The sequence below is a fragment of the Corylus avellana genome, chromosome 4, assembly GCF_965113065.1.
Source record: "Corylus avellana chromosome 4, dhCorAvel1.hap1.2, whole genome shotgun sequence".
Taxonomy (NCBI): domain Eukaryota; kingdom Viridiplantae; phylum Streptophyta; class Magnoliopsida; order Fagales; family Betulaceae; genus Corylus; species Corylus avellana.
Window position 1 is genome coordinate 322444 of NC_142493.1, and position 10294 is coordinate 332737.

The following is a 10294-nucleotide window of genomic DNA, read 5'->3' on the forward strand; positions in this document are numbered from 1 at the left end:
GAGCTACATTGATTGATGGACGTGAAGGACCATGCCAAAGATTCAACATTACTACTGTTGAAGAGTTATCAAACGAAAATAGATCAATTTTCACAACTGAATAATTCTGTGTGCTATATAAATTAACTTTTTCTCATATTTTAACACCGAGAACCAAGCACGTGCATTGCACGTACTATCCCCACTAGTATATATATATATATATATATATATATATGAAAATAATTTATATAGGGAGGTTGCACAAAACTTTTGTGCAACCAATAGCCAAAACTTACCAAACTTAACTTAAAAAAAAAGAAAGGGGAAAACTTCGCTTTGGCCCCTTGAACTTCTACTCGATTTTACAAACCTTTTCATGAACTTCCAAATCTTTCACTTCGGACCCCTGAACTTTGAATTGCTCTCAATTAGGACCCTTCCGTCAATTTTAGCCATTAAAATTACAAAAAAAAGAGACCAAAATATCCATGATTTTCGTTTTTTTTTTTAATAACAAAAAATGTTTTTGAAATTGAAATTTTATACAAAAGTCAGGGATATAAACGTCATGTAATGTTTAAAATCTGACGGAGGGGTCCACATTGAGAGAAATTCAAAGTTCAGGGGTCTAAAGTGAAAGATTTGGAAGTTCAGGGGGGTTTGTAAAATCAGGTGGAAGTTCAAGGGGCCAAAGTGAAGTTTTCCAAAAAAAAAAGGGGGAAACTTCACTAAGGACCCCAAAACTTCCACCCGTTTTAAAATACCCCATGAATTTCAAAATCTCTTAATTTAGTCCCCTGAACTTTCAATTGCTTTCAATTTGGACCCCTTCGTCAGATTTTAAACGTCACATGACGTTTATACCCCTGACTTTTGTATAAAATTTCAACTTCTAAAACTTTTTTGTTTAAAAAAAAACAAAAATCAGGGATATTTTGGTCTTTTTTGAATTTTTAACTGTTAAAATTAACGGAAGGGACCAAATTAAGAGCAATTGAAAGTTCAGGAGACTAAATTGAGAGATTTTGAAGTTTATGGAGGGTATTTTAAAATGGGTGGAAGTTTGGGGGTCGTTAGTGAAATTTCCCAAAAAAAAAAAAAAAAAAAAAAAAAACCTATACCAGATTTTATTACATATGAAATAAAAAATTAATTTTATTTTTTTCAAAAAAGAACAGAATTTAAGGGGTGGCTGGCCAGGCTAACCCCTTCAATATAGTGCGTCAACGCTGGCTATTTTGTGTTGCGTTGTTTAGGGGAAAGGGAAACCAAATCAAGAGCTGCAAAAAGGAATCGCTGATCGATTGAATTATCCTTCTTTGTTACTTGGAGCGGGTCATGGTACGCGCTATCACAAATTGCAATCAGTTTTCTCTATCTTTCTTGTATTTTTAGTATATGAAGATTTTTTGATTAGGCGAGTGGAGGCGGAAATGGCGATGGCGATAAGAATCAGCTGAAGCTGTATTCGTACTGGAGGAGTTCTTGCTCCCGCCGTGTTCGTATTGCCCTCAACTTGAAAGGTAAACCCTTTGCTTCCTCTTTTCCCCCAATTCTATTCTATTCTATTATATTCAATTCACTTTCTCTTTTAATTTCTTCAAATCATTGTCTTTTGACTTTAGTTTATGGTTAGTCGATCATTATGCAAACCCCCTCTACTATTTTATTGACCCAGTACTGTTTGACTCTTTCAATTTCGTCGTAATACATATATAGGGCTGAAATACGAGAACATAGCAGTTAACTTGGTGAAGGGAGAGCATTTCAGTCCAGGTGGGTTTTGCTTCTCTTTTTCTTCTTCTTATTATTTCCAAAGCCTCTGCATGTGTTTTTTTTTTTTTTTTCTCAAATGCCTGAATGAATTCTATTGCTAGATCTACATGCATTCCATAATTCCCCCTTCTACTAAATTTGATCTCTCTATAATTTAAAAACTCTTGAAAGCAGTCTCTTTTTTGCTGCGTAGAGTTTTTAAAGCTTAATCCTGTTGGTTACGTACCGGTGCTCGTGGATGGAGATATTGTACTTTCTGACTCTTTTGCCATCATACTGGTATATAAGTGGCAATTTTTTTTCACAATTTCTTTACCATCTGTCTCATCAAACACCCCCCTTCTTGTCAATTTTCAATCTTTCCTATAATGGTTTTTGTTGTACTTTGTAATGCATGCAGTATTTAGAAGAGAAATATCCTCAGCATCCATTGTTGCCTCGAGATCTTCAGAAAAGAGGCATCAATTACCAGGTAATATTGCATCTATTTTTTTTTTTTGCTTTTTAACTTTCAATATATCACTTTGTCACAAAAAAAAATCATTAACCAGCACGAATGGATTGATTATTGATTCTTGGCTAAATCAAGAATCTGTGTGCTTGCACATGAGAAATTGCAAATTATACTCGGCAATTCACTCATAGGAGGTCGCCGTGCATATTTTGTGCCATGACATAGTTTCTTAACCAACTTCTCTTATGCTCAAACTAATAGATTTCTGTAAGGTGAAGCTTATCTCTTTATATGACTTTAAGCTTAAGAACCCATATTCATTGAGCTCTACATATTACATCAAATTCTCTTGTTAAAAAATGTGAATTCTGACTTAGACTGTTTACTTATTGTCTGGAAGTGACTCCAGTACTTGCATTTATTAGTGACTCACACAGAGTTATAACCGTATCATGAATAAGGAAGTTGGTAGAAGTGGGTTTTGTAGTACCACTCATAATTTTCAAAGAAATTTGGAAGTACTTAAAAACATAAATGAAAGAATGTTAACACATGGACATTGATAAGCTTAGATATTTATGAGTCTTAATATTGGAGATCAGTGCACGGCCGCATGACCCATGGAGAGTTAAAAATCTGAAATAAAACCTGGATACACATTAACAAGGATGGATGTGTCTGCTGTGGTTGTTCTGAAGTAATGTCCAGTATATGGGTGCCCTAAACATTTTTGACACACCTGCACTTAGTTGTATTCTGCATGATTAATAGTACTAAAAGGATTGTTTTTTTACATGGTAGATAATATGTAACAAAATTCCTTCTTTAGATTTACTTTCTGGTCCAGCCTCGAGGGGATACATGCTGGAATAGTAATGATGGTTTGAGTTTCCTGATGTAATCAGGCACAAGTGTTATCTGATTTTTCCTACTATTCGCCAATGTTTTTCAAGTATGTTTCAGATTCAGATATTAATGGGGTTTCTTTTACCACATGATATGTAGGCTGCCAGTATTGTTTCCTCAAGCATACAACCTCTTCAAAATCTAGCTATACTGGTATGTAGCCAAGTGCAACTTTTGTGGTTATATATCCATTATTTATAATGGAGATAATATTTGCATAATTAGGGTTGCAAACTAACTAAGTTGTTTATTAATAGTTCCAAGCTCAACTAGTATAAACTAGATTAAGTTGTTTAATAAACGAATTGAGTCTAAACAAAGATTTAAGCTTGTTTATTAAATGATCAACTCATATAAAATCGTAAAGCTTAATTTTTATTATTTGTGATTTTGTAATGATAACATTTTAAGTATATAAAAGATGAAAAAAAAAAACCTCTTCTTAATGAGAGAGATATAGTTTGAGAATAATGCTACGCATACTTCCATTCTTCCACTCTTATTCTCATACACCCTGAGGTGGTACCCACTCTCACCATTAGATTTGGGATAGAATATTATTGGATTTTGATTTAATGGTGAGAGGGGGAGCCGCCTAAGGGTGTGTGAGAGTGGGAGTGAAGGAATGGGAGTGCGTGTACCATTACTCATAGTTTGAACTCAAAATTAAATTATATGAAGGGAAAATAAAAAAAAATTACTCTTTAGGTTTTAACACATTTAAAAATTACTATGTTTCTACAAAAAAAAAGAAGGGAAAATCCACTTTACCCCTCCTGAAGTTTCAGGAGTTTTTCAATTTGAACCCCAAAGTTTAAAAATTGGCAATGTACCCCCCTAATGTTTCAAAATTTTTAATTTAAACATTTCGTTACTAATTTTCGTTAAATTGGACGGAAATTTTTTTTAAAAAGCCTGAGGGTAGTTAGGTAATTTCATAGATTTTCGTCCAATTTGACGGAAATTAGTAATGGAAGGTTTAAATTGAAAATTTTTGAAACATTAGGGGGGTACATTGCCAATTTTTAAACTTTGGGGTTCAAATTGAAAAACCTTTGAAACTTCAGGGGGGTAAAGTGGATTTTTCCCAAAAAAAAAAAAAGATAGATTCTCTATTTAGGATTTCAAAACTTTATGAATAACTCCTTCCGTTACTTCTTGCCATCCAAATTACTAAAGGATTTGTTGCCATGTAAGCACTTTGCTAGGTCACTATAGCCATGTATTAAATTTGATACTTCTTACCCACAAAAATAATTAAAATAGAAAAAGAAAAGCAGGAGAAAGTCAGATCTATGTGGGACTTGGGTGGGGGTCGCACCTCCACCCACCACCTCACATGTCCCTTTTATTTTCTTCATTGTTTTTTTTTTGGTTGTTGATATTTTTATTATTTTGAAGGATATAATTGAAATTGCACACATATTGTAGATATGACGTGTCAAATTTTATACTTGGTTGTCCTGATCTAGTGACGTGCTTATGGGCAGCAACTCCGTTAGTAATTTTGATGGAAAAAATGATGGAGGGAGTAAATCAAAATGCTTTGAAAAACCTAAATAGGGAATCTTTCTTTTTTTGAGAAACCGAGGTAGCAATTTTTACACGTGTTATAAATATAAGGTTGGTGAATTTAATTTTCGTAAGTTCATATATATATTTTTTTAATAAGTAAAGTCGATGTATTAAAAGCACAAGGGGCTCAACCCATGTACACAAGAAGTATACAAAAGAGCCCACTATACAAGCTTTAAACTGAAAAGGACGCACAGAGATCTATAAATTCCGTAAGCGTTGAAGCTTGCAAAGAATACCCCAAGACCCTCCGTGAGAAAAGTGTTTGGAGCACCATTTTCTTCAATTCTATAGTTCCTATTTCACGATCCTCAAAACTCTGCGCATTCCTTTCTCTCCATAAGGACCACATTACGCACAAAGGGGCCATCCTCCAAAGGTGCATGACTATCCGCTTTCCCCTTTGCCCTCTCCAACTTCCCAAGCATTCCTTCAAACTCCGGGGCATCACCCACGTTATACCAAATAGCTGAAGAATCATATTCCATACCTCTACAGCAGCTTCACAATGCACTAAAAGGTGATCAATAGATTCGCCACTCTTCTTGCACATACAATACCACTTCGTCACAATGATGTTCTTCTTTTGTAGGTTGTCCAATGTTAAAATTTTTCCCATAACCGCCGTCCATACAAAGAAAGCTACGCGTAGAGGAACTTTACTCTTCCAAATAAGCTTCCACGGGCCATCCACCGGGGCTGAATTAGTCTTCACCTTGTAGAATGACTTCACCTAAAAAATTTTCCTCTTCGAGGGAATCCAACTAATTTGATCTACCCCACCATGCCTTGGCTAATGAAAATTTAATAAGTTCATATATGAAAATTAGAAGTTAATTTCATAAGTTCATATATGAAAATTAGTTTATTTAATTAACTTGAACAATATAAACTTAGCGACAAAATAGTAGCTTCTAATTAGCCTGGACTTATGGAAAAGTACAAAATTTCAATACTGGTATTACCATTTTATGAGGAGAGGAATGCGTTAATTAAGCTCTCGTGAGCAAGCTTGAGATTATTTGAGAAATAAATTAACTAAGCTTGAACATGTAATTCAGTTTGGTGATGAGCTCAAGCGCAACTCGTAGTCAAAACAAAATTAATCAAACTAATCTTAAATTTTTAATACTTAGCTCAGCTTGACTACAACCTTATTTATGAGTCTATGACATTGTTAGAACATATATGACATTAATTTTGTTTTTCTGCTTTTCCCATTTACAGAAGTACATTGAAGAAAAAGTTGGTCCCAATGAGCAAATTTCTTGGGCTGAACAGCATATTGAAAAAGGCTTTGCAGGTAAGCTTTCACTAAGCTGTCGCTGAACCCAATCCTGCTTCCCACCACTCCCTTCACCCTCAGAGAAGAGACATACCAATTTAGACACGACAAGTGGAATTGAAGTTCAATGTTACTTGTCTGAAGGCTGGGTTGAATTCATACATTAGAAGTAGGGCACTAGAGTTGTTGAAGACCTTTTGGGTATGGCTTCAGCTATGGATGGCTGTCCAAGCATTATTTCACAATAAGCTGATGACAATACCAATTCTCACACAGCCATTGAATGAATATGATATATACAGAATTTTAGCAAGATATAGGGGAAGATATCTGATAATAGTCTTTGCAAATAATATTGAGTTATAATATAGCGACAATCTGAGCATTCAGTCCCTCCATAAGCCATTTTGGAGATACGCCTGATTACAGTAATTCTTTGATTTTAATTATCTGTATGAGTTCCAAACTATCTTCATGGTCAGCAGTTCTCAAGATTAACAGTATCAGCTAGGTCTATTATCAATAGACTTGATATCAAATTTGTAATATAACTTCAACTTTCTATGTTGTGCGACTAGTTTTTCATTACTCATAGAGGTTCAGGGGAGCTTAATTATACATAACTTGGACTTTCTACTGAGATAGAGTATTGTTTTTTAATAAAGTGCTTAGATAGAGTATTGTATCATGTAGAAGACATGTTAAGTGCACAATGGATTCTAGATCTGGTGGAAGGATCATATCAATTTGTTTGTTTGGATAAGCAAGTCACTGTTCATATATCCAAAGACCAATCATTGGAATAACTGGGTAGAAACAAATGCTGAACACATAATTTTATTTTCTTTGTGTATCTTGATCTTTCTAACGACTTATGATTCTCTCCTGGCCTTGTGCAGCATATGTGAACTTTTTGTGTCACTATGTGATAGTTTCTGCTCCTGAATGGCGGTTTGGGCTTAATTTGATCACTATTTCAATTTGTTTCAGCACTTGAAAAGCTGTTAAAAGACTATGCCGGACGATATGCAACTGGAGATGAAGTTTTCATGGTTTGTTTTCCTGCTCCGTCTGTGTATGTGCCTGTGAACTTGCATATAGTAGATACTGTACTGTGTGCAGGCATTTTCTAGGGCGTTTGGTAGGTGCTACCGATGTATTACAGCTCCTAAGTATGCTTTCTTCTAAGTTGGCTATCTTTTGAATGTACTAGGTACCTAACCCTAAACACACAATCTTAAACCCGAGAGATCCATTTAAACTAATTTTAAAAGTGGCTATGCACAGAGAAAGACTGAAAAAAATGCCTCTCTCTGAAATCTTCAATTTACTACCAAATATTGCAATATTCCTTTGGGCTTCTTTGCTAAGGATGTCGTCAACCAGCCTGAAGTTGCTCTATCTTTTACACTGAAAGATTTTCCTCTGCTAGCTCGTAATGTTATTACAACCTCAAGTATTGAGACCAACTGCTACCTTTCTGGCAGCAGAACACAAAATAAAATGTCTGAACTCACTCCTCAATCTTTGAGGCTGCAATCTGAAGATGGTTGTTCTCCCAAATTATGGATTCCGAGACATGAAGGCACCAAACTCAACTCTAAGGTCTAGGCTGTTGACATAAGTGTATGAATATACACAATAGTGCTGATGTCAGTTATATTCTACATGCCTTAGTTGCACATCGCACGGTATGCTTTTACTGTGCTGCAGTACAAGAGCTTGAGTGGAATTCATTCATGAATTAAGGTAGTTTTTAAAATATAATATAATGCATTCTCTATTATTGCAGGCAGATTTGTTTCTAGCGCCTCAGCTTGATGCAGCAACTAAAAGGTTCAACGTGAACATGGTAGTGCTCATTCTATAAATTAATGTGGCAGCTACCTATGTAGGAAATATCTCTTATTTATATCAGTGGGGAAAACAGTAGCGGTCTTACTAGTAACAATATTTCTTCCTTCAGAAAAAGTGCAAAATAAGTAAAAATGAAAAAGCAGGGGTTGATGGCTGACGTTTTCATTAAATATATTAACTTTATCGGCAATCTGCTTTACTACAAGCTTTTTCTTTGATATACTGCATTTACACTTTGTTGAATGAACAGCAGCTCCACTTTGTCATGGACCTAGAGTTTATAGCGTTCATATACGAGGATAGTTTTTCTTTTTAGGTTGTAAATGCTACTGGACCCTGGCCATCAAGAATTTGTGGAATTACAGAATTTGGAAAATTCTATGACCTTGTATATTCTTCTTCGGCCAGTGTACATCTTTCTTCTGGTCTGAGATATTTCAACTTCTTCATCTACCAGCTAGAATTTTTGCTGTGGATATTTTTGGCTTCATTAGCTTTGTATTGCTTTCCCTTTTTGTTGCTTCTTCGATCTTCTTGTTTAATTATTATAAGATTGATTATGAAATTCTCTATCTTTCTCATGATAACGACTATATTCAGTAGTCTTGAAATTTAGGGTCTACACTATTTCTCTATCTGTGTATGCTGACAGGATTACTTTCACTCTTTCAATTTTATTCTGCAGACCCAATTCCCTCTTTTATCCAGGTTGAATGAGGCATACAATGAAATACCAGCTTTTCAAGATGCTATGCCACAAAAGCAGCCAGATGCTTCTCCTGCAAGCACTTGTTAAACGAATTGGTTGAGGAGGTGTGTACAAACATTGCAGAATCAGCAATTATTAGCCATTTCTTATCCATCAGGTGTCCAGTACATATACATATATATACATTCCAGAAGATAGGACCAGCATATATCTTTTCAATAAGCTTTTTGAAAAAAAGAAAAGAAAAAAGGAAGATGAAATAGTCTTTGCTGGATAGATTAAAAACCCAAGGTTTAAAGCTACAAATCTAGACTCAAATTTTCCAATCATATGGGGTTCTATTTGTGTGCGACACTTATTATTTCAATTTTTAATTTTTGCGTTATTTCTTTATATATGCTGGTTGGCCGTATAAATTTGATTGAAATTGTCATTCTTGTTCAACTGAAACTATCTTTCTATCAAGCTTATAATTCCATTCTCAAAATTGCAGCATGAAGTGCCACGTGGTCAAGCTTCAGGATAGGCATCTCTGAGCATGTTTGTATCGAGGTGTTGAAATAAAGGTCCTTACATCATGGAATCGTGTGGAATAATGTTAATACAAGTTGAGACTGAATTGATACATACAATTAACGGTTTTTGGTTTGGCCTGTTTGAATTTCCTGAAATTCATCTTGCTTTATTCACTAAAGTAGTAGTTATTTTTGTTGGTAGCATTGGTCCAAGGCTCCAAGGAAGAATTTTCTTGGATGTAAACAAATTTTTGGGGCCAGCCCGTTGGCAAAATCGGAGTATTACCTGATCCGTGTGGAATGAGCGCTTTACATGGGTTCGAGGTTTACCCAATAATGGGAGGTACACAAAGTGGCCATACCTTAGAGAAATTCACTGTCATAAAAAAAGTACCTATTATTGTTCTCCTCCAATTGTATATCAATTTGATGCTATAATTACATTATCTTATAATTATTTTACAATGTTGATGTAGTAATCCCAATCAACCTTTGGATCGGTCTTTGTTAAAAAGAGAAATGTTACATATCACATTTTTATCTTACAACTACCTCACAATGCTGGCGTGACGGTCATATATAACTCTTGAATTTATTATTATTATTTTTAATAAAAACTAATCCAAGGGTTGGTTGGGATTACTGCATCAGCATTGTAGGATAAAAATGTGTAATTTTTATCATTACTCTTTGTTAAAAAAAAAATATATATATCAAAAAAAAAAAATATCAAAAGTTGGTTGGAGCTGCCACATTAACATTGTGGGATAATTGTAGGTAAAAATGTAGTATATAGCTTTAATCTATCAAATTTGTAGCACCTTTTAGAAACTTTTTTTAGAATTAATTTATTTATCCAAATATAAACTCAAGTTTAATTATTACTATAAGCTTTTCTTTTATGAGGCGGGGCAAAGATCTTTAAAGCCTTACGAACAACAAAATACAAGAGTTAAGACTCGAATATTACCATCAATCTCTTCATTTTGTTTCTTCAATCTCTACATTTTAACTTCTTCAGGTCATTGGCAATATTTACCATTTGTTTGGTAATATAAAAGTCTCTGCTAGTGGCAGTCAATTACTGACTTCGCCATATCGCAAATTTTATTGACGTCTCATAAGATGGTATTTATTTTTTCACCAGAAATCTGCATTAACAAGAAGTTGAGATGTAAATATTATGGTTTGGAGTTGGAAGGATGAGGCGTACTAGTTGGCTACAGAGAGCAGTG

General features: G+C 34.5%; 1 protein-coding gene across 1 annotated transcript; it reads left to right on the plus strand.

The window, feature by feature from the left end:
* Nucleotides 1-1182: 1182 nt before the first annotated feature.
* LOC132178823 (glutathione S-transferase zeta class) lies at nt 1183-9260 on the plus strand. Its single transcript, XM_059591378.2, has 11 exons — nt 1183-1323; nt 1400-1505; nt 1702-1758; nt 1952-2037; nt 2159-2230; nt 3218-3271; nt 5921-5996; nt 6969-7030; nt 7771-7830; nt 8521-8648; nt 9038-9260. Exons 1-10 carry the CDS (start codon nt 1321-1323, stop codon nt 8629-8631), a joined length of 687 nt encoding a protein of 228 aa, XP_059447361.2. The 5' UTR covers nt 1183-1320; the 3' UTR covers nt 8632-8648; nt 9038-9260.
* Nucleotides 9261-10294: the final 1034 nt, after the last annotated feature.

Coding starts and splice junctions, on each gene's coding strand:
- LOC132178823 (XM_059591378.2), top strand. Junction 1,506..1,701: donor TATTGCCCTCAACTTGAAAG/GTAAACCCTTTG, acceptor ATACATATATAG/GGCTGAAATACGAGAACATA. Junction 2,038..2,158: donor ACTCTTTTGCCATCATACTG/GTATATAAGTGG, acceptor TAATGCATGCAG/TATTTAGAAGAGAAATATCC.